This window comes from Macaca fascicularis, chromosome 2, assembly GCF_037993035.2.
Source record: "Macaca fascicularis isolate 582-1 chromosome 2, T2T-MFA8v1.1".
Taxonomy (NCBI): domain Eukaryota; kingdom Metazoa; phylum Chordata; class Mammalia; order Primates; family Cercopithecidae; genus Macaca; species Macaca fascicularis.
Window position 1 is genome coordinate 110,677,627 of NC_088376.1, and position 24,422 is coordinate 110,702,048.

At 45.9% G+C, this 24,422-nt stretch overlaps 1 protein-coding gene across 2 annotated transcripts in view; it reads right to left on the reverse strand.

The window, feature by feature from the left end:
• SMARCC1 (SWI/SNF related BAF chromatin remodeling complex subunit C1) overlaps positions 1–24,422 on the reverse strand; it is a 194,554-nt gene that overhangs the window by 165,450 nt on the left and 4,682 nt on the right. The window contains exon 2 of one of the 2 annotated variants that reach the window (XM_045386358.3): positions 16,432–16,551. The exons of the other annotated variant lie outside the window; for it this stretch is intronic. Within the exon in view, the coding sequence (XP_045242293.1) occupies positions 16,432–16,551 (120 nt within the window). The remainder of the gene's footprint in view (positions 1–16,431; positions 16,552–24,422) is intronic. 2 annotated transcript variants of the gene reach the window in all.

Genomic DNA, 24,422 nt, shown 5'->3' on the forward strand with positions numbered 1-24,422 from the left:
TACCCAATAGGCTGAGTCAGGAGGGCTAGCTGAGCCTAGGGCTAGCTGCGGCAAACCATGATCATAGTCCTGTCTGAAAAAAACAAACATAAAAAAAGTAGCAAAAACTGAAATTTCCAGAGCTAGCAAAATGATGCCTTACATGAGTATCTCAACAGCTGAACACTCTAATTAGAGACTCTGGGGGTCAAAGTCATCTCTAACAGGCTGCCTCTACTCTCAACTGTGTGACCCAATTGCTTTTAATAAACAATTCTATCCCTGGCTGACTCTATTGGAAATTTAATCTGATCTTATTCTGGATATATGTAAGTGGTCTCATCCTACTTATTCGTAGCCCACCTAACATCTTGCTGAGCTTAATGAAACTTAGAAAAGATAGGCCGAGCGCGGTGGCTCAAGCCTGTAATCCCAGCACTTTGGGAGGCCAAGACGGGCGGATCACGAGGTCAGGAGATCGAGACCATCCTGGCTAACACGGTGAAACCCCATCTCTACTAAAAAATACAAAAAACTAGCCGGGCGAGGTGGCGGGCGCCTGTAGTCCCAGCTACTCGGGAGGCCGAGGCAGGAGAATGGCGTAAACCCGGGAGGCGGAGCTTGCAGTGAGCTGAGATCCGGCCACTACACTCCAACCTGGGCGACAAAGCAAGACTCCGTCTCAAAAAAAAAAAAAAAAAAAAAAAAAAAAAAGAAACTTAGAAAAGATAAATCTAGGCCAGGCACGGTGGCTCACGCCTGTAATCCCAACACTTTGGGAGTCCGAGGCGGGCGGGTCATGAGGTGAGTTTGAGACCATCCTGGCCAACATGGTAAAACCCCATCTCTACTAAAAATACAAAAATTAGTTGGACGTGGTGGCACACACCTGTAGTCCCAGGTACTCGGGAGGCTGAGGTAAGAGAATCACTCGAACCCAGGAGGTGGAGGTTGCAGTGAGCCAAGAACACGCCACTGCACTCCAGCCTGGGCAATAGAGCAAGACTCCATCTCCAAAATAAAAAATGAAAAGATAAATCTACTACAATAATTTGTGCCATTAACCCTTACTTCTTTACTTATTCATAAAAGACAAAGTAGGCCGGGTGCGATGGCTCACGCCTGTAAACTGAGCACTCTGGGAGGCCGGGGGGGCGGCGGGGGGGCAGACCACCTGAGGTCAGGAGTTCAAGACCAGCCTGGCCATAGTGAAACCCTGTCTCTTATAAAAATACAAAGAATTAACCAACCAGGCATGGTGATGTGCACCTGTAATCCCAGCTACTCGGGAGGCTGAGGCAGGAGAATCGCTTGAACCCGGGAGGTGGAGGTTGCAGTGAGCCGAGATTGCACCATTGCACTCCAGTCTGGGCAACAAGAGCAAAACTCCATCTCAAAAAAAAATTTAAAAAAAAAAAAAAAAAAGACAAAGTAGTGCTAACGACTGGTAAAAAACGTGTGTTTCTATGAAAGGAGTGTACACATTTATAACACTATGTTTAGGTCTATCAGTCAATAAATGACTGTGCCAGAAAAGGGATGTGAAGTAGTAAATAAGCAGAGAATGTGTCCAAAAAACCAAGAGAGTTCACAGGAAATCACAAAGTCATCCTCACACCTTGAAAACGGTCGAGAGAAAAAAAAACACATCATTTAAATTCCAGAATTCTTATACCTCACAAAGTAAAATGACATACATCAAAAATTCCATACATTTACTTATCTATTAAACTTATTTGGAAATTGTATTATTATCAGCACCTCTAATGATAGGTCATTGCTACTGTAATAGTCTTGGAGACAACAAAAAGTACTAGCACTGATACCAATCACTGAGAATTTACCATGAAGCACTTTTGACTTATTTCCTCATTTACTTGTCACAACAATCACACGAACTTTACTTTTTTTTTTTATGACACAGAGTCTTGCTCTGTCGCCAGACTGGAGTGCACTGGTGCAATCTCAGCTCGCTGCAACCTCCGCCTCCCAGGTTCAAGCAATTCTCCTGCCTCAGCCTCCTGAGCAGCTGGGACTGCAGGCGCGCGCCACCACACCCAGCTAATTTTTGTATTTTTAGCAGAGACGGGGTTTCACCATGTTGGTCAGGATGGTCTCGATCTCTTGACGTCGTGATTCATCCGCCTCGGCCTCCCGAAGTATTAAAATTACAGGCATGAGCCACGGCGCCTGGCCTGAACTTTGCTCTTTTACACCCATTTTACAAGTGAAAAAAGTGTTGCTGGCTCCAGCAATATTGTAGACTAAACAACTATTACACACTATCACTAACATGTAGAAATATTGGGTAAATGTAACAGACATTATTTTAAATGAGCAGCTGAATTCCTAGAAAGAAAGCAAATCAAAGGGAGGAAAAAAAAGAAACAACTAAACGTCAAAGTGGTAATCACGCAAGGTAAAAAATACAACCCTAGGCTAGGCACAGTGCCCCATGCCTATAATGCCAGAACTTTGGGAGGCCAAGACAAGCAGACCACTGTAGGTCAAGAGTTGAAGACCAGCCTAGCCTAGCCAACATGGTGAAACCCCATCTCTATTAAAAATAGAAAAATTAGCCAGGCACGGTGGCAGGCACTTATAATCCCAGCTACTTGGTAAGCTGAGACAGGAGAATAGCTTGAACCCAGGAGGCAGAGGCTGCAGTGAGCCGAGACTGTGCCACTGCACTCCAGCCTGGATGACAGAGCAAGACTCTGTCTCAAAAATAAATAAATAAATAAAAATTAGCTGGGCACGGTTATACATGTCTGTAATCCCAGCTACTCAGGAGGCTGAGGCAGGAGAACTCGTTGAACCCAGATGGTGGAGGTTGCAGTCAGCCAAGATTGCACCACTGCACTCCAGTCTGAGTGAGAGTCTGCCTCAAAAACTAAATTAACTAAATAAAAAATGAATTTTTTTTTTAAATTGCACTTTTTAAAAAAAATTATCATGTAAAATGTAAGATAGGCCAGGCGCGGTGCCTCATGCCTGCAATCCCAGCACTTTGGGAGGTCAATGCGGGCAGATGACAAGATCAGGAGTTTCAGACCACCCTAGCCAATGTGGTTAAACTCCGTCTCTACTAAAAATACAAAAAATCGGTGGGGTGCGGTGGCTCACACCTGTAATCCCAGCACTTCGGGAGGCCAAGGCGGGTGGATCATGAGGTCAGGAGATCGAGACCATCCTGGCTAACACGGTGAAACCCCATCTCTACTAAAAATACAAAAACTTAGCCGGGCGTAGTGGCAGGCGCCTATAGTCCCAGCTACTCGGGAGGCTGAGGCAGGAGAATGGCGTGAACCCGGGAGGCGGAGCTTCCAGTGAGCTGAGATCGCACCACTGCACTCCAGCCTGGGCAACAGAGCGAGACTCTGTCTCAAAAAAAAAAAAAAAAAAATAGGCCAGGAGCAGTGGCTCATGCCTGTAATCCCAGCACTTTGGGAGGCTGAGGCAAGTGGATCGCAAGGTCAGGAGTTTGAGACCAGCCTGACCAACATGGTAAACTCTGTCTCTACTAAAAATACAGAAATTAGCCAGGTGTGGTGGCAGGCACCTGTAATCCCAGCTACTCTGAAGGCTGAGGCAAGGGACTCGCTTGAACCCAGGAGGCAGAGGTTGCGATGAGCCGAGATGGTGCCACTGCACTCCAGCCTGGGTGACAGAGCCAGAATCCATCTTAAAAAAAAAAAAAAAAAAAAAAGCTGGGCGTGGTGGCAGGCGTCTGAAAACCCAGTTACTCGGGAGGCTGAGGCAGCAGAATCATTTGAACCCAGGAGGCACAGGTTGCAGTGAGCTGAGATCGCGCCATTTTCCAGCCTGGGCGACTGGGCAAGACTCCATCTCAAAAAAATTATAATAAATAAATAAAAAATAAAGCTTCTGGAAGAAAATACAATAGAATATATACATGACTTTACAAAAGGCAAAGATTTCTGGCCGGGCGTGGTGGCTCATGCCTGTAATCCTACCACTTTGGGAGGCCAAGGCAGGCAGATCACTTGAGGTCAGGAGTTCGAGATCAGCCTGACCAACATGGAGAAACCCCGTCTCTACTAAAAAGACAAAATCAGCCAGGCGTGGTGGTGCATGCCTGTAATTCCAGCTACAAGAGGCTGAGGCAGGAGAATCGCTTGAATCCGGGAGGCGAAGGTTGCAATGAGCTGAGATCGTGCCATTGCACTCCAGCCTGGGTAACAAGAGCGAAACTCCGTCTCAAAAAAAAAAGGCAAAGATTTCTATAAGAACACAAAAAGTATTAACAATACAGAAAAATTTTCCTAAATTGTTCTGTACCAGGAAACGGAAAATGATGGTCCACTGATCAAATGCAGTCCACTCTTGTTTTCGCAGATAAAGTTTAACGAAAGCAAATTGACACTCATTCATGTATTTTTTTGTGGCTACTTTCACACAATAGCAGCAAAAGTGAGTACTTGCATCACAAACCACATGACCCAAAAAGCCCAAAATATCCGGCATTTTACAGAAAAAGTTTACCGTTTCCTGCTGTATATTACAATTACAAACCTCTGGTCATCAAAGGACATCATTATGAGAGTAAAAACATAAACTATTGCCGGGCGCGGTGGCTCAAGCCTGTAATCTCAGCACTTTGGGAGGCCGAGGCGGGTGGATCACGAGGTCAGGAGATCGAGACTATCCTGGCTAACATGGTGAAACCCTGTCTCTACTAAAAATACAAAAAACTAGCCGGGCGTGGTGGCGGGCGCCTGTAGTCTCAGCTACTTGGGAGGCTGAGGCGGGAGAATGGCGTGAACCCGGGAGGCGGAGCTTGCAGTGAGCCGAGATCACGCCACTGCACTCCAGCCTGGGAGACACAGCGAGACTCCGTCTCAAAAAAAAAAAAAAAAAAAAAAAAAACATAAACTATTAAGCGGGAGAAGAGATCTGTAATAAATATTTCTGACCAATGAACCATATCCAGAATACCTAAGAAAAATTCAGCCAGGTATGGTGGCTTACACCTGTAATCCCAGCACTTTGGAACACTGAACTGGGAGAATCGCTTGAGCCCAAGAGTTTGAGATCAGCCTAGGAAACAAGGTGAGACTGTCTCCACAAAAAAACAGAAAAAATTATCCAGGTGTGGTGGTGCACACTGGTAGTCCCAGCTACTCGAGAGGCTAAGGTGGGAAGATCCTCTGAGCCCAGGAGTCTGAGGCCGCAGTTAGCTATGATCAAGCCAATGTACTCCAGCCTGGGTCATTAGGCCAGACCCCGTTACAAAAAAGAAAAAAAGAAAAAGAGAGAAAGACCAATGTGCAAATTTTTAAACAGGCAAACAGGTACTTCTCAAGAAAGGATAGACAAGTGGTCAATAAATAAAAGTTGCTCACATTAATTATTAGCAACTAGAAAATAATGCATTATAACCACATTTGGGAGGCCGAGGCGGGCAGATCACGAGGTCAGGAGATCGAGACCATCCTGGCTAACACAGTGAAACCCCGTCTCTACTAAAAAATACAAAAAACTAGCCGGGCGAGGTGGCGGGCGCCTGTAGTCCCAGCTACTCGGGAGGCTGAGGCAGGAGAATGGCGGGAACCCGGGAGGCGGAGCTTGCAGTGAGCCGAGATCCGGCCACTGCACTCCAGCCTGGGCGGCAGAGTGAGACTCCGTCTCAAAAGAAAAAAAAATTATAAAAACAAAATAATTTTTTCAGTAAGTTCTGACAACTGCTTTAAAATAAGTCAGTATTATACTTCACCATTTTTGTAGCTATATTAAGAAAAGCTCAATTTCACAAGATTGTTGCTCAGGCTAGTCTCAAACTCTTGAGCTCAGAGGACCCACTCACCTAGGCCTCCCAAAGTATTGGGATTACAGATAGGCATGAACCACAGTGCCCAGCTGAGATTTTTAAGAAAATAAATATATATGTATACAGTATTCTGTTTTATGTTTACACTATGTTTTCACAACACAAAACACTTCAGTTAGGCTTTTCTTCTGAAACAGGGTCTCACTGTCGCCTAGGCTGGAGTGCAATGGCATGATTATAGTTCACCACAGCCTTAACATCCTGGGCTCAAGGGATTCTCCCACCTCAGCCTCCCAAGTAGCTGCGACCACAGGCATGCACCACCACACCAAGCTAATTTTTTAAAATTTTTTGTAGGCAGGGTGTCTCACCATGTTGTCCAGGCTGGTCTCAAACTCCCGGGCTCAAGGACTCCTCTAGCCTCAGCCACCCAAAATGCTAAGATTATAAGCATGAACCACTGCACCCAGCTTTTTTCTTTAGAAAAAAAAAAGAGAGAGAGAAAGAGAAACTGATGGGATTTGGCTCTGTCACTCAGGCTAGAGTGCAGCAGTACTACTATAACTCATGGCAGCCTCTAACTCCTGGGATCAAGTGATAGTCCTGGGTCAGCTCCCAAGTACTTGGGACTACAGGCACACAGCACCATGCACGACTAATTTTTAGTTTTTCTGATAAATAGGGTCTCACTATGTTGCTCAAGCTGGTCTCAAACTCCTTGCCTCATGTGACCCTCCTGCTTCAGTCTCCCAAGTACACCGGATTACAGACATGAGCCAGTGTGCCCAGCTAAATATGTACTGTTTACTGTACATTAGCCATACTTCAGCAAAGCTGGAGGACACATTATAGGGAGAGAGAGAAAGATGAAAAAAAGTAAAAATATGGGAAAAAATAAATAAATGAAACATCAATCAAATAAATAAGTACAATGCCAGTGAACTCAGGTATCTACCTGTGAATCCATATGATACGGAGTACAAGCCTGCATTGAAGTTGATCATACAGCTCTCCAGAGCCTTGCCCACCACCTGGTCCAGCATGCCCTCTGCCTGGAATACTAGTCCATGTCTCCAACATAGCAGCCCATATTTTGCAGCCTACTGAGCTCTATCTAACTGGTCATGCTAGATCATGTAGGCTCACTGCCCTTGCACATGAATTATAAAGGCCAGAAGCTAGCTAACTAGATTTTTCAGAGACTTAACTCTTCTACAGTAATTTGTTTTATCCACACGTATATGGCTGAGCAGTTCAGTTAGACTATTTGTTTTCTCCATGTTTGCAAATTATTTCCTACATGGCCGCCAAGTTACAAGAATATCTATGAGTTCATTAGTACAAAATTCAAAAACAAGCAAAACTATACTATATTATTCAGGGATGCATGCTAACACAGTGATACCTATAAAGAAAAGCAAGCAGGCCGGATACGGTGGCTCACGCCTGTAATCCCAGCACTTTGGGAGGCTGAGACAGGTGGATCACCTGAGGTCGGGAGTTCAAGACCAGCCGGAACAACACGGAGAAACTCCTTCTCTACTAAAAATGCAAAATTAGCTGGGCGTGGTGGCGTATGCCTGTAATCCCAGCTAGTCAGGAGGCTGAGGCAGGACAATCGCTTGAACCCAGGAGGCAGAGGTTGCAGTGAGCCAAGATCGCACCATTGCACTCCAACCTGAGCAACAAGAGCGAAACGCCATCTCAGGAAAAAAAAAGAAGCAAGGAAAAGATTATCTGTGGGGGAAAAAGGGGAGTTTAAGGTTAGGGAAGGAATACATACGCTTGTTAGGGTTGTTAGCAATGTTAGCAATTTCTGACCTGGACTGTGGTTAAATGGATGTTCTCTTTATAATTATTTAAGTCAAAATGTATTTTACTTTCCATATATTTTGCAAAACGAAACCATTATTCCACAAGTACATTTCCCATACTATTTTGCTTAAACAGGTGCTTATATTCTACTTTCATCAGACAGAATTCTAAGCTACAAACTCAAATGCTCACTTCAAATATATATACAACACTTATGGTCTCCTTCCTAGTCCCATGTTCCCAAAGATAGTCTCTCCATTCTGAAATTCATACAATGGCAGAGTGAAATCAGTTCAGGAATATAATACTCTACATTTTTCCTCCAGTTGCAAATTAAATTTTTTTTTTTCTTTTTGAGATGGAATCTTGCTGTCACCCAGGCTGCAGTACAGCGGCATGATCTTGGCTCGCTGCAACCTTCGCCTCCTGGGGTCAAGCAATTCTCCTGTCTCAGCCTTCCGAGTAGCTGGGATTACAGGCGCCTACCACCATGCCCGGGTAATTTTTGTATTTTTAGTAGAGACAGGGTTTCACCATGTTAACCAGGCTTGTCTCTAACTCCTGACCTCAGGTGATCCACCTACCTCAGCCTCCCAAAGTGCTGGGATTACAGGCGTGAGCCACCGCCCCCAGTCTAAATAATTTTTTTTTTTTTGAGACGGAGTCTCGCTCTGTTGCCCAGGCTGGAGTGCAGTGATGCGATCTCGGCTCACTGCAAGCTCCGCCTCCCAGGTTCATGCCATTCTCCTGCCTCAGCCTCCCGAGTAGCTGGGACTACAGGCGCCCGCCACCACACCTGGCTAATTTTTTTGCATTTTTAGTACAGATGGGGTTTCACCATGTTAGCCAGGATGGTCTCAATCTCTTGACCTCGTGATCTGCCCGCCTTGGCCTCCCAAAGTGCTGGGATTACAGGCGTGGTGAGCCACCTCGCTGGGTCAATGATTAATTTTTTAAGTGCAATGACAGGTTTACAATTTTGGGAATACATTCTCAGGATCTCCTGGGGCTGTGTCACGTAAAAAAGAAAACAAAATCTTGGACATCTCCCAAACACAATTAAAATCCAGTTACTTGAGACTCTCACTTAACCTTCTACATTTCTTACTCTCAGAGCTTTCTTGTTTTTTTAAACACAGATGCTTATAATCTATTTTAAAATGCAGAATTAAAAAAAATAGCTCTAGGTCGGGCACTGTGGCTCATGTCTGTAAACCCAGGACATTGGGGGGCCAAGGCGGGAAGACAGCCTGAGCCCAGAAGTTCGAGAACAGTCTGGGCAACAGGGCAAAACCCTGTCTCTACAAAAAAACACACAACAATTAGCAGGGTGTAGTGGTGCAAGCCTATTGTCCCAACTACTCAGGAGGGTGAGGTGGGAGGATCTACCTGAGCCCGGAAAGTAGGGGTCGAAGATGCAGTGAGTTGAGATCATACCACCACACTCCAGCCTGAGTGACAGGGTGAGAGAGACCCTGTCTCAAAAAGAGAAAAATAGTTCTATTATTACGATTACGTTTATATTATGTAGACTAAAGCCTTGGAGGGCTTGTAGAAAAATTAGAAACTTTACTTGTAATGAAGGTAAAATATATTTTTCTTTTTTGTTTTATACCCACATCTTAGCAATTTTTTTTTGTTTCAATTCATGTGTTTGCTAATGCAACACACCTTTAGCCTTAGCCTTATGAAGTGTTTGGTTCTTTCTTTCTAAATCTCTCAGCATTTGATAGAACAAGAGCCAGTTGTCTGACATCCAGCATGATTTGGGAAGTTACTATATAAAGTTCCACTCTAGCCGGGCATGGTGGCTCACTCCTGTAATCCCAACACTTCAGGAGGCCAAGGTGGGCGGATCATGAGGTCAGGAGTTCGAGACCATCCTGGCTAACACAGTGACACCCCGTCTCTACTAAAATACAAAAACAAATTAGCCGGGCGTGGTGCCAGGCGCCTGCAGTCCCAGCTACTTGGGAGGCTGAGGCAGCAGAATGGCGTGAACCCGGGAGGCAGGGTTGCAGTGATCAGAGATCGTGCCACTGCACTCCAGCCTGGGCGACAGAGTGAGACTCCGTCTCAAAAAAAAAAAAAAAGTTCCACTCTGATTTTTTCTTTTTTTGAAATGGAGTTTCGCTCTTGTTGCCCAGGCTAGAGTGCAGTGGCGCAATCTCAGCTCACCACAACGTCTGCCTCCCAGGTTCAAGTGATTCTCCTGCCTTGGCCTCCTGAGTAGCTGAGATTACAGGCAGGTACCACCACATCCGGCTAATTTTGTATTTTTGATAGACACAGGGTTTCTCCATGTTGGTCAGGCTGGTCCTGAACTCCCAACCTCAGGTGACCTGCCCGCTTCAGCCTCCCAAAGTGCTGGGAATACAGGCCTGAGCCACCGCACCCAGCCTCTACTCTGATTTTTTTTTTAAAATGATTAGTCCAAATAGCGATCTCGGTTGGGCATGGTGGCTCACGCCTGTAATCCCAGCACTTTAGGAGACTGAGGCGGGTGGATCACGAGGTCAGGAGTTCAAGACCAAGGCTGGGCGCGGTGGCTCAAGCCTGTAATCCCAGCACTTTGGGAGGCTGAGATGGGTGGATCACGAGGTCAGGAGATCGAGACCATCCTGGCTAACCCGGTGAAACCCCGTCTCTACTAAAAAAATATAAAAAACTAGCCGGGCGAGGTGGCGGGCGCCTGCTGTAGTCCCAGCTACTCGGGAGGCTGAGGCAGGAGAATGGCATAAACCCAGGAGGCAGAGCGTGCAGTAAGCTGAGATCCGGCCACTGCACTCCAGCCTGGGCGACAAAGCGAGACTCCGTCTCAAAAAAAAAAAAAAAAAAAGGAGTTCAAGACCAGCCTGGCCAACATGGAGAAAACCCGTCTATACTAAAAATACAAAAATTAGCTGTGCATGGTGGCGGGCGCCTGTAATCTCAGCTCCTCGGGAGGCTGAGGCAGGAGAATAGTCTGAACCCAGGAGGCAGAGGTTGCAGTGACCGAGATCGCACCATTGCACTCCAGCCTGGACAACGACAACAACAACAACAAAATAGTGAACTCTTTTTTTTAAAACAGAGTCTCAGCTCACTGCAACCTCTGTCTCCCAGGCTCAAGTGATCCTCCCACCTCAGCCTCCCAAGTAGCTGGGGCTACAAGCGTGCATACACCACCACACCCAGATGATTTTTCTTGTATTTCTTTTTTTTTTGAGACGGAGTCTCGCTCTGTCGCCCAGGCTGGAGTGCAGTGGCCGGATCTCAGCTCACTGCAAGCTCCGCCTCCCGGGTTCACGCCATTCTCCTGCCTCAGCCTCCCGAGTAGCTGGGACTACAGGCGCCCACCACCTCGCCCAGCTGTTTTTTTGTATTTTTTTAGTAGAGACGGGGTTTCACCGTGTTAGCCAGGATGGTCTCGATCTCCTGACCTCGTGATCCACCCGTCTCGGCCTCCCAAAGTGCTGGGATTACAGGCTTGAGCCACCGCACCCGGCCAATTTTTCTTGTATTTCTTTGTAGAGACGGGGCCTATATTGCCCAGGCTAGTTTCAAACCCCTGGGGTCAAGAGTTTTGACCACCTCAGCCTCCCAAAGTGCTGAGATTACAGGTGTCAACTATGCCCAGCATGAACTCTTATACCATACTGATTACTCAGGGAAAAAACTTTTTAAAGTATATAACTTATATGTCTCACTGAAACATTCTTTGCTTTGTTAATTATCTATCTCAACGAATTTTGTTTTATACCATTACGGATTGTATCAATTCCTTTCATCTGGGAAAACGTTGAACACCATTTTGAGAGGAAGGCAAATACATCTGGTCCCAGTGGCACTAAACCAGGAATTGTTTTTAATTACGGCTTATGCCTAAAAACATTCCTCCCTAATACTTTAAAATCTGGAACTAAATAATGGTTTAGTTCCCAGGAGTCAAAGAGCCCACACATAACGCTCTCTGAAAACACCATTTTTGAAAACATGCATATTTTCCTAATTAAGAATCCCAATATAATTTCAATCATATTATGTAAAATACTTTATATAATATAATCTGTAATTTTACTCTAAATTACATGTTACAATTAATAAAGTGCAATCAATATGTACTATATTACAGTGAATTAAGCTATCGAAAACCTCAATCAATAGTTAATTTGATAATTCTAGCCCAGTTCACAATGCAAGAGAACAGGAAATGAATACTTTAGCTGTAAAGGAACAAGGAACTTTCAAATTTTTCACACATAAAATACGTAACACACATCCCACAGAAAATGATAATGATAAAGCAAATGGGTAAAATGTTAGCAACTGTAGATTCTGAGTGAAGGGAAAAGAAAAGTTCTTCATACTAATCTTGCAAATTTTTACTTTTAAGTATCTTTAAACTTTTGTTACAAAAAACATCAGGCAGCTAGCTGGGCACGGTGGCTCACACCTGTAATCCAGCACTTTGGGAGGCCAAGGCAGGCAGATCGCCTGAGGTCAGGAGTTCAAGACCAGCCTGGCCAACCTGGTGAAACCTTGTCTCTACTAAAAATACAAAAATGAGCCAGGCGTGGTGGCAGGCTCCTGTAGTCCCAGCTACTGGGGAGACTGAGGCAGGAGAATTGCTTGAACCTAGGAGGTGGAGGTTGCAGCGAGCCAAGATTACACCGCTGTACTCCAGCCTGGATGACAGAGTGAGACTCCATCTCAAAAAAAAAAAAAAAAAAAAAAAAAAAAATAGGCCAGGCACAGTGGCTCACGCCTGTAATCCCAGCACTTTGGGAGGCAGAGGCGGTCGGATCACGAGGTGAGGAGTTCGAGACCAGCCTGGCCAAGATGGTGAAACTGTGTCTACTAAAAAATACAAAAATTAGCCAGGTACGGTGGTGGCACCTGTAATCCCAGCTACTCTGGAGGCTGAGGCAGGAGAATTGCTTGAACCCAGGAGGCAGAGGTTGCAGTGAGTCGATATCACGCCATTGCACTCCAGCCTGGGCGACACAGCAAGACTCCGTCATAAATACATATACATACACACACACACACATATATATACATACATACATAAATACCAAACTTGACTAAGCCACCTTCTACTTTCCCCTATGATGTGGTTTCCCATCACCTTCAAGATAAAATGCACACTTCTAGCACAGTAAACCAGTCCTTTTATGACTGACTCTGGCCCATCTCTCTGCTGACTGCCCTCTACCTACCCTTAGGTCTAAATGTGCTGAACTATGTGCAACTACCTTTAAGTATCACATTCTCTCAGACCGTAATGCTTTTATGTGTTGCTACCACTGCCTGAAAATCCCATCTTCCCCCACTTAGCTGAAGAACTCACACTCAACTTTCAAGACACAATTCAAATGTCCTTTTCCACAGAAACATTTCCTGACATCACCAAGTAAGTCAAAGTCTCCACTCACACAGCTCATTAGACTGTGAGTCCCCTGAGGACAAATAATATACAGTATTTGTTTGTATTCTTAGGACCCTGCACCTAATCAAATTCTTAGCATTTGCTGAGCTCCAATCAGTGGAGAAAAGGAGCCCTTTTAAATGAACTTTTCTGGAATAACCAGATAACCATAACGAAAAACATAAAAATGGATCTGCCATTTCCCACACCAATTAACCAGGGCAAATCCTAAACGGATCAGAGAGCTAAATGTAAAAATAAGGCTGGGGACTGGCACGGTGGCTCACGTCTGTAATCCCAGCACTTGGGGAGGCTGAGGTGGGCAGATCACAAGGTCAGGAGATTGAGGCCATCCTAGCTAACATGGTGAAACCCTGTCTCTACTACAAATTTAAAAAAAAAAAAATTAGCCGGGCATGGTGGCGGGCACCTGTAGTCCCAGCTACTCGGGAGGCTGAGGCAGGAGAATGGCATGAACCCGGTAGGTGGAGCTTGCAGTGAGCTGAGATCGTGCCACTGCACTCCAGCCTGGGCGACAGAGCGAGACTCTGTCTCAAAAATAAATAAATAAATAAATAATAAGGCTGGGTGTGGTGATTCATACCTGTAATCCCAGGACTTTGCAAAGCCAAGGCGGGAAGATCACCTGAGCCCAAGAGTTCAAGACCAGCCTGGGGCCGGGCGCAGTGGCTCACACCTATAATCCCACCACTTTGGGAGGCTGAGGCGTGTGGATCACCTGAGATCAGGAGTTCAACACCAGCCTGGTCAACATGGTGAAACCTCGTCTCTACTAAAAACACAAAAAAATTAGCCAGGCGTAGTGGCAGGTGCCTGAATTCCCAGCTACTTGGGAGGCTGAGGCACAAGAATTGCTTGAACCTGGGAGACAGAGGTTGTGGTGAGCTGAAATAGCACCATGCACTCCAGCCTGGGAGACAGAGCAAGACTTTGTCTCCAAAAAAAGACCAGCCTAGGGAACACAGAAAGACCCTGTCTCTATCTTTATAAATTTAAAAAAAAAAAAAGTGAAAAATGAAACCATACAAGTACTAAAAGAACACATAGCTGAATTCCTTTATAACCAAGGAATGATAAAAGCTTCCCAATTATAATTCAAAATGAGAAAAGTAACCACATCAATCTATTTAACTAAATTTCTTTAACTTTTTGGATCATAAAAACATCATACGCAAACACATTTAACGGTAAGATCATTGAAACACTATTTTTTTTTTTTTGAGACGGAACCTCGCTCTCTCACCCAGGCTGGAGCACAGTGGCCCGATCTCAGCTCACTGCAAGCTCCACCTCCCAGATTCACACCATTCTTCTGCCTCAGCCTCCCGAGTAGCTGGGACTACAGGCGCCCGCCACCACGCCCAGCTAATTTTTTGTATTTTTAGTAGAGACGGGGTTTCACCGTGTTAGCCAGGATGGCCTTGATCTCCTGAACTCGTGATCCGCCCGCCTCGGCCTCCCAAAGTGCTGGGATTACAGGCGTGAGCCACCGCACCTGGCCTATTTTTTTTTATTTTTTATTTTTTTTGAGATGGAGTCTCGCTCTGTCACCCAGGCTGGAGTGCAGTGACGCAATCTCGGCTCACTGCAAGCTCCGCCTCCCGGGTTCACGTCATTCTCCTGCCTCAGCCTCCCCCAAGTAGCTGGGACTACAAGCACCTGCCACCATGCCCAGCTAATTTTTGTACTTTTAGTAGAGACAAGGTTTCACCTTGTTAGACAGGATGGCCTCGATCTCCTGACCTCGTGATCCGCCCACCTCAGCCTCCCAAAGTGCTGGGATTACAGGCATAAGCCACCGTGCCCAGACTACTATTTCTTATTCTCAATTATATTTGAAAGATCAGTAAGTTGTTAAACGATTTAGTGATCAAGAACAGTCCCCACAAAAAAGGTCTACTGATCATAGATTCATAAAGGCAGCTAACACCACGCTAGAAACAAAACCCGAAATGAATTCAGAGACAAAAATTATGAGAAAAGATATGACAATTCCTAAAAATCTAGTATTTGTACAATCAGAGTTCAAAAATATAAATGAAGGAGTATAAGATAGCAGAGGCTGGGCACAGTGGCTCACACCTGTAATCCCAGTGCTTTGGGAAGCCGAGGTAGGCAAATCACTTGAGTTCAAGACCAGCTGGGCCAACACAGTGAAACCCCATCTCTACTAAAAATACAAAAATTAGCCAGGTGTGGTGGGTGGTGCATGCCTGTAGTCCCACCTACTCAGGAGGCTGAGGCAGGAAAATCACTTGAACGCGGGAGGCAGAGGTTGCAGTGAGCCGAGATCACTCCACTGCACTCCAGCCTGGGTGACAGAACAAGACTCCATCTCAAAAAATAACATAAAATAACATAACATAAAATAAAAATAAAAATAAAAATAAAGGCCAGATGTGGTGGTTTACACCTGTACTCCCAGTACTTTGGGAGGACAAGGTGGGTGGATCACTTGAGGTTGGGAGTTCAAGACCAGCCTGGCCAACATGGTGAAACCCTGTCTCTACTAAAAATAAAAAAATTAGCTGGGTATGGTGGCGCGCACCTGTAATCCTAACTACTCAGGAGTCTGAGGCACAAGAATTGCTTAAACCCAGGATGCAGAGGTTGCAGTGAGCCGAAATGGCACCACTGCACTCCAGCCTGGGCAACAGAGCGAGACTTTGTCTCAAAAATAAAATAAAATAAAGATAGCAGAGAAGGGCTGGCATGGTGGCTCGCATCAGTAATCAAAGTGCTTTTGGAGGTCAATGCAGAAGGATCGCCTTCTGGCCAAAATTTTGAGACCAGCCTGGGCAACACAGCAAGATCTCATCCCCACAGAAATTTAAAAGTCACCCATACGTGCATGCTAGCACGTGCTAGTAGTCCCAGCCTCTTGGGAAGCTGAGGTGGGAAGATGGTTAGAGCCCAGAGATCAAGGCTGCAGTACACTGTGATCAAACCAGCCTGGGCAATAGAACAAGACCCTGTCTGTAAAAATAAAAATAAAACACACAATTGCAAGGACACCAAAATTATATTCTCACACAAGTTCAGAAGGTATCTCACCTACAAAATGTAAAAAATTCCACAAAACAGTATTCTAGGCACAAAACCTGCATCAGGAGAAAGCATGGAGAAGACTCTCACAGCGAGAGGATAGGGAACTGCAACATGGTAAAATATTTTTAGGTCTTCACAATGACTGCTCCAATATTTAATGCAAATATCAAGTGCTTCTTCAAAAAGCAGCTTCCTACGTTAAAAAGTAGTAATATTCTATAACTAAAATTGTTCTCTTGGGGTTTTTTTTTTTTTTTTGGTTTTTTTAATTCTACACGCTAGCAGCAGCAAAGGAAAAAAGCCGGATGCTATACCTAAAAGTACAGCAACTGTGGATGCCCAAATAATAATAAGTTGATGTACTTACAGGGAGTTTGGTGAAGGCCGGGTTGGTGACATGCTTCCCAAAGGCATCTTCCTGGAACTGAAGAAGCTGCACCACCAGCCCAGCCAGTGTTTTATTGGTAGGAGCATCCGCATGAACATACTGCAAGATAAAGACAGGCATTCAAAAACAAGTACAATTTTTGCAGAAGAAAATGTTGGCTTACTTCCTAGTACCTACTAAGTACTTATGTTATGGGAAATTTATAGATGTCTGAGACACGCTCTGTGCTATAAAGGAGCTTACAAAAACAAATACGTGTGTGCATTTAAAAATGGTTAAGATGGTTAATTTTCTTCTTTTTTCTTTTCTTTGAGACAGAGTTTCTTTCTTGTCACCCAGGCTGGAGTGCAGCGGTGCGATCTCGGCTCACTGCAACCTCTGCCCTCAGGTTCAATCGATTCTCCTGTCTCAGTCTCCCAAGTAGCTGGGATTACAGACATGAGCCACTATACATAGCTACTTTTGTATTTTTAGTAGAGACAGGGTTTCACCACGTTGGACAGGCTAGCCTCGAACTCCTGACCTCAGGTGACCTGCCCGCCTCGACCTCACAAAGGTAAATCTCCTGTGTTTTTTACCAAAAGAATGAAAGTAAAATGTTATCCATATTAATGTAAAGAATGTCAAAAGCCCAACCCAGTAATAGACACATCAGCTAGGAAGCTTCACAGCAAGGAAAAACAATGGGTAACACAACAAGAAAAGCATAAATTAGTGAGTTAAATGTAAAAGTTTTATTTGGCAATTAAATGTTCAATATCACTGAGTAGCCAATACACTCAAAAAAAATTTTTTTTTCTTTTTTTTTTTTTTTTTTTTTTTTGAGACAGAGTCTCGCTGTGTCTCCCAGGCTGGAGTGCAGTGGCATGATCTCGGCTCACTGCAAGCTCCGCCTCCCGGGTTCACGCCATTCTCCCGCCTCAGCCTCCCAAGTAGCTGTGACTACAGGCGCCCGCCACCACGCCCGGCTAGTTTTTTGTATTTTTAGTAGAGACGGGGTTTCACCATGTTAGCCAGGATAGTCTCGATCTCCTGACCTCGTGATCCACCCGCCTCGGCCTCCCAAAGTGCTGGGATTACAGGCTTGAGCCACCGCGCCCGGCCACTTTTTTCTTTTTTATTGAGATAGTCTTGCTCTTTCACCCAGGCTGGAGTGCAGCGGCACCATCTCAGCTCACTGCAACCTCTGCTTCCAGGGTTCAAGCGATTCTCCTACCTCAGCCTCCCTAGCAGCTAGGACTACAGGGGCACACCACCATGTCCGGCTGATTTTTTTTGTATTTTTAGTAGACACGGGGTTTCACTATGATAGCCAGGCTGGTCTTGAACTTCTGACCTCATGATCCGCCCGCCTTGGCCACCCAAAGCGCTAGGATTACAGGTATGAGCCACCACGCCTGGCCTCAAAAAGTATTTTTAAATCTCCAATTCCGAGCAAGAAAAACATCTACACTCGCCTTTCAGTTGGACAAGAGAGAATTTTTTTTTTTTTTTTTTTTTGCTGGAGCAAACTTCAAACTACCACCCGACATTTCAAGGTTAATGTGGTATGTCTCCATTACAATAAATATTTTTTAGATGACTGGTGTATGGTCAAAATTATATCAGCTGCAACGTCTACAATTACTATGCATAGGACAAAGGGCACACAATTTCTGCTACCATTGAAACTTACAGCATATAAAAGGGCAATCATTTATTTATTTATTTATTTTTCTGAGATGGGGTCTTCTTCTATCACTCAGCCTGAAATGACGAAACCCCAGCTCCACTAAAAAAAAATATATATACAAAAATTAGCTGGGTGTGGTGACAACACACCTGTCCCCAGCTACTCGGGAGGCTGAGGCAGGAGAATCGCTTGAACCTGGGAGATGGAGGTTGCAGTGAATCGAGATCACATCACTGCACTCCAGCCTGGGTGACAGAGCGAGACTCCGTCTCAAATAATTAATTTTAAAAACATTTTTTCTTTTTTTTTTTTTTTTTTGAGATGGAGACCTAGGATGGACCACAGTGGTGTGATGACAGCCACTGCAGCCTCAATCTCCTGGGCTCAAGTGATCCTCCTCCTCGACCTCCCAGAGAACTAGGACTACAGAGGCGTGCCAACACATCTGGCTAATTTTTTAATTTTCTGTAGAGAACAGTTTTCACCAACTTCTCCAGGCTAGTCTAGAACTCCTGGGTTCAAGTGATTCTCTCACTTTGGCCTCTCAAAAAGCGCTGGGAGGCCAAACGCTAGAGGCATAAAGTACTGCACCTGGCCCATATACTTTCAAGTGAAAATTGTCAATCACTTTTTCTCCAATTTACTCAACATAGTAAAAATTTAATAGATAACATTCAAGGGCCGGGCATGGTGGCTCACGCCTGTAATCCCAGCACTTTGTGAGAACAAGGCGGGCGGATCACAAGGTCAGGAGATCGACACCATCCTGGCTAATGCAGTGAAACTCCGTCTCTACTAAAAATACAAAAAATTAGTCGGGTGTGGTGGTGGGCACCTGTAATCCCAGCTACTCGGGAGGCTGAGGCAGGAGAATCACTTGAACCCGGGAGGCAGAGGTTGCAGTGAGCCAAGATCACGCCACTGCACTCCAGCCTGGGTGGCAGAGTGAGATTCCAACTCAAAAAAATACATAAATAATATTCCATTTGGGCCGGGCATGGTGGCTCACACCTGTAATCCCGACACTTTGGGAGGCTGAGGCAGGAGGATCACCTGAGGTCAGGAGTTTGAGACCAGACTGGCCAACATGGTGAAACCCCATCTCTACTAAAAATACAAAAAACAGCTGAGTGTAGTGGCACACACCTGTAACCCCAGCTGTTAAGGAGGCTGAGGCAGGAGAATCACTTGAACCCAGGAGACAGAGGTTGCAGTGAGCTGAGATCACGCCACTGCACTCCAGCCTGGGCAACAAAGCAAGACTCGTCTCAAAAAAAAAAACAATAATAAGATTCAATTTGCTAAATAATTAGTGATACTCAACACAGTATTTTTTTTTACCTGTTATTTGAGGTTCAAGGATAATGTGCAGGTTATGTAGGTAATTGCATGTTTTGGGGATTTGGTGTTAAGGTTATTTTGTCACCCAGGTAATAGGCATAGTAACCATAGTTTTTTGATCCTCTCTCTCCTGCCACCCTCTCTCTAAAGCCAGCCCTGGTGTCTTGGTGTCTTTTGTTTCCTTCTTTGTGTCCATATGTACTCAAATGTATCTTTTTTTTTAAGAGTCTCACTCCTAGTCACCCAGGATGGCATGCAGTGGCATGATCATGGCTCACTGCAACCTCAACCTCCTAGGGCTCAGGGGATCCTCTCATCTTAGCCTCCCGGGTCGCTGGGACTACACACATGTACCACCATGCCTGGCTAATTTTGGGGGCTTTTTTTGGTAGTGACAGGGTTTCACCAGGTTGCCCAGGGTGGTCTCAAACTCCTGGACACAAGCAATCTGCCAGCCCTGGCCTCTCACTATGATTACAGGTGTGAGCCACCGCGCCCAGCCTAATTTTTACTTAAGAATAAACTTCGGGCTGGGCGCGGTGGCTCACGCTTGTAATCCCAGCATTTGGGAGGCCGAGGTGGGCAGATCACAAGGTCAGGAGATCGAGATCATCCTGGCTAACATGGTGAAACTCCATCTCTACTAAAAATACAAAAAACTAGCCAGGCGTGGTGGCACGTGCCTGTAGTCCCAGCTACTCGGGAGGCTGAGGCAGGAGAATGGCGTGAACCCAGGAGGCGGAGCTTGCAGTGAACCGAGCTTGCAGAGAGATCGCGCCACTGCACTCCAGCCTGGGCGACAGAGTGAGACTCCACCTTTAAAAAAAGAGAAAAGAAAAGAATAAACTTCGAGGCCGGGCGCGGTGGCTCACGCCTGTAATCCCAGCACTTTGGGAGGCCGAGGCGGGCGGATCACAAGGTCAGGAGATCGAGACCACGGTGAAACCCCGTCTCTACTAAAAAATACAAAAAATTAGCCGGGCGCGGTTGTGGGCGCCTGTAGTCCCAGCTACTCAGGAGGCTGAGGCAGGAGAATGGCGTGAACCCGGGAGGCGGAGCTTGCAGTGAGCCGAGATCGCGCCACTGCACTCCAGCCTGGGCGACAGAGCGAGACTCCGTCTCAAAAAAAAAAAAAAAAGAAAAAAAAAAAGAATAAACTTCAAAGCTGGACACGGTGGCTCACGCCTATAATCCCAGCACTTTGGGAGGCAGAGGTGGGTGGATCTCATGAGGTCAGGAGATCGAGACCAACCTGGCTAACACAGTGAAACCCCATCTCTACTAAAAATATAAAAAATTAGCCGGGTGTGGTGGCGGGCACCTGTAGTCCCAGCTATTTGGGAGGCTGAGGGAGGAGAATCGCTTGAACCCGGGAGGCAGAGGTTGTAGTGAACTGAGATCGCGATCGCGCCACTGCCCTCCAGCCTGGGCGACAGAGCGAGACTCAGTCTCAAAAAAATAAATAAATAAATAAAAGAATAAACTTCAAGACAGACCTGCTATGTACCCAAAAAAATTAAAAATTAAAACTGTGGCCAGATGCAGTTACTCACGCCTATAATCCCAGCACTTTAGGAGGCCAAGGTGGACAGATCACTTGAGCTCAGGAATTCAAGACCAGCCTCATCAACATAGTGAAACCCCGTCTCTACTAAAAATACAAAAATTATCCGGGCATGGTGCTGCATGCCTATAATCCCAGCTGCTTGGGAGGCTGAGGCAGGAGAATGGCTTGAACTCAGGAGGCAGAGGTTGCAGTGAGCCGAAAGCGCGCCACTGCACTCAAGCCTGGGTGACAGAGCAAGACTCCGTCTCAAAAAAGGAAAAAAAAATGCTTCAAGTATATCTTACAAAACTGACAGGCCGGGCGCGGTGGCTCAAGCCTGTAATCCCAGCACTTTGGGAGGCCGAGACGGGCTGATCACGAGGTCAGGAGATCGAGACCATCCTGCCTAACACGGTGAAACCCCGTCTCTACTAAAAAATACAAAAAACTAGCCGGGCGCGGTGGCAGGCGCCTGTAGTCCCAGCTACTCGGGAGGCTGAGGCAGGAAAATGGCGTGAACCCGGGAGGCGGAGCTTGCAGTGAGCTGAGATCCGGCCACTGCACTCCAGCCTGGGCGGCAGAGCGAGACTCCGTCTCAAAAAAAAAAAAAAAAAAAAAGACAAAATACATTGTACATATCCACAAGATAACTTCATAATCTTTAATAACCACAGGTTTCCTAAAGGAGTCATATAATGCACTGCACTTTTTTTGTATAAGGTAAAGCAACGTAAAAAAATAATGACTGATCGTGGCCGGGCGCGGTGGCTCAAGCCTGTAATCCCAGCACTTTGGGAGGCCGAGACGGGCGGATCACGAGGTCAGGAGATTGAGACCATCCTGGCTAATACGGTGAAACCCCGTCTCTACTAAAAATACAAAAAAAAAAAACTAGCCGGGCGAGGTGGCGGGCACCTGCGGTCCCAGCTACTCGGGAGGCTGAGGCAGGAGAATGGCGGGAACCCGGGAGGCGGAGCTTGCAGTGAGCTGAGGTCAGGCCACTGCACTCCAGCCCGGCGACAGAGCGAGACTCCGTCTCAAAAAAATAAAAATAAAAATAAAATAAAATAAAATAAAAATAATGACTGATCGTGCACAGTGGATCACACCCATAATCCCAGAACTTTCAAAGGCCGAGGAGGATGGATCACTTGAGGTCAGGAGTTTGAGATGAGCCTGGCCAACACAGCCAAACTCCATTTCTACTTAAAAAAATACAAAAACTAACCAGGCAGAGTGTCACACACCTGTAATTCCAGCTACTCAGTAGGCTGAGGCTGGAAAATCGCTTGAACCCAGGAGGCAGAGGTTGCAGCAAACCAAGAGTGTGCCACTGTACTCCAGCCTGGGTGACAAAGTGAGACTCTGTCTCAAAAACAGTAACTACAATCTTTATTTTTCAGATAACTAACAATACCAAACTCTATAGCTGAAAAAGACAATGTCCGTGAAAAAGGCTGTTCAGATGGAACCAAATCAACTTTTCAGGTAAATATACATATATATGTAAACATGTACGTGTATGTATGTGTGTGTGTGTGTGTATGTGTGTGTATATACATTTTTTTTTTTTTGAAACCCAGTTTCGATCTTGTTGCCCAGGCTGAAGTGCAATGGCACGGCTCACCACAACCTCTGCCTTCCAGGTTCAAGCAATTCTCCTGCCTCAGCCTCCCAAGTACCTGGGATTACAGGCATGTGCCAACATGTCTGGCTAATTTTTGTATTTTTAGTAGAGATGGGGTTTCTCCATGCTGGCCAGGCTGGTCTCGAACTCCCAACCTCAGATGATCTGCCCACCTTGGTCTCCCAAAGTGCTGGGATTACAGGCGTGAGCCACCGCACCTGGCCTCAGGTAAATATTTATTTTTTTTGAGACAGAGTCTTGGTCTGTCGCCTAGGCTGGAGTACAGTGGCATAATCTCGGCTCACTTCAGCTTCTGCCCACCGGGTTCCAGCGATTCTCCTGCCTCAGTCTCCTGGGCAGCTGGGATTACAGGCATGCGCCACCATGCCTGGCTAATTTTTGTATTTTTGGTAGAGACGGGGTTGCACCATGTTGGCCAGGCTGGTCTCAAACTCCCGACCTCAGGTGATCCGCCCACCTTGGCCTCCCAAAATGCTGGGATTACAGGCATAAGCCACCATGCCCGGCCTATACCTTTAATAACTACAGTGAATATAGGCCAGGTGCAGTGGCTCACGCCTGTAATCCCTGCACTTTGGCAGGCCAATGTTAGAGGACTACTTGAGTCCAGAAATTTGAGACCAGACTGGGCAACACAGTAAGACCCTGTCTCTATTTATATATTTATTTTTTTTGACACAGAGTCTTGGTCTGTCACCTAGACTGGAGTGCAGTGGCCTGATCTCAGCTCACTACAACCTCTGCCTCCCAGGTTTGAGTGATTCTCGTGCGACAGTCTCCTGAGTAGCTGGGACTACAGTTGTGCGCCACCACACCCAGCCAATTTTTATATTTTTAGTAGAGAAGTTTCACCACGTTGGCCAGGCTGGTCTCGAACTCCTGAACTCAGGTGATCCACCAGCCTCGGTCTCCCAAAGTGCTGGGATTACAGGCGTTGAGTCACAGTGCCCATTCTGAGTCCAATTTTTAATAAACTATAAAATATTTAATTCTGATTAGATTTTTTTTTCCCAAATCATCCCACCGAATTACCAAACATGAAAATGCATGTAGGCAAGGCACAGTGGCTCACGCCTGTAATCCCAGTACTTTGGGAGGCAGAGGCTGGCGAATCACCTGAGGTCAGGAGTTCAAGCCCAGCCTGACCAACATGGTGAAACCCCAGCTCTACTAAAAATGAAAAAAATTAGCAGAGCGTGGTGGTGGGTGCCTGTAATCCCAGCTACTCAGGAGACTGGGGTAGGAGAATCACTTGAACATGGGAGGCCGAGATCGCACCACTGCACTCCAGCCTGGGCAAAAGAGCGAGACTCTATCTCAAAAAAGAAAAAAAAGAAAAAAAAAAAAAAAAAAAAAACCACTGACTCCTAATCAATAAATTTTTAAATATTTCTTTTTTTTTTTTTTTTTTTTTTTTGAGACGGAGTCTCGCTCTGTCGCCCAGGCTGGAGTACAGTGGCCGGATCTCAGCTCACTGCAAGCTCCGCCTCCCGGGTTCACGCCATTCTCCGGCCTCAGCCTCCCGAGTAGCTGGGACTACAGGCGCCCGCCACCTCGCCCGGCTAGTTTTTTGTATTTCTTAATAGAGACGGGGTTTCACCGTGTTAGCCAGGATGGTTTCGATCTCCTGACCTCGTGATCCGCCCGTCTCGGCCTCCCAAAGTGCTGGGATTACAGGCTTGAGCCACCGCGCCCGGCCAATAAATTTTAATTTTGATGTCATAAACAATCTGTTGGGTTTTTTGGGTTTTTTTGTTTTTTTT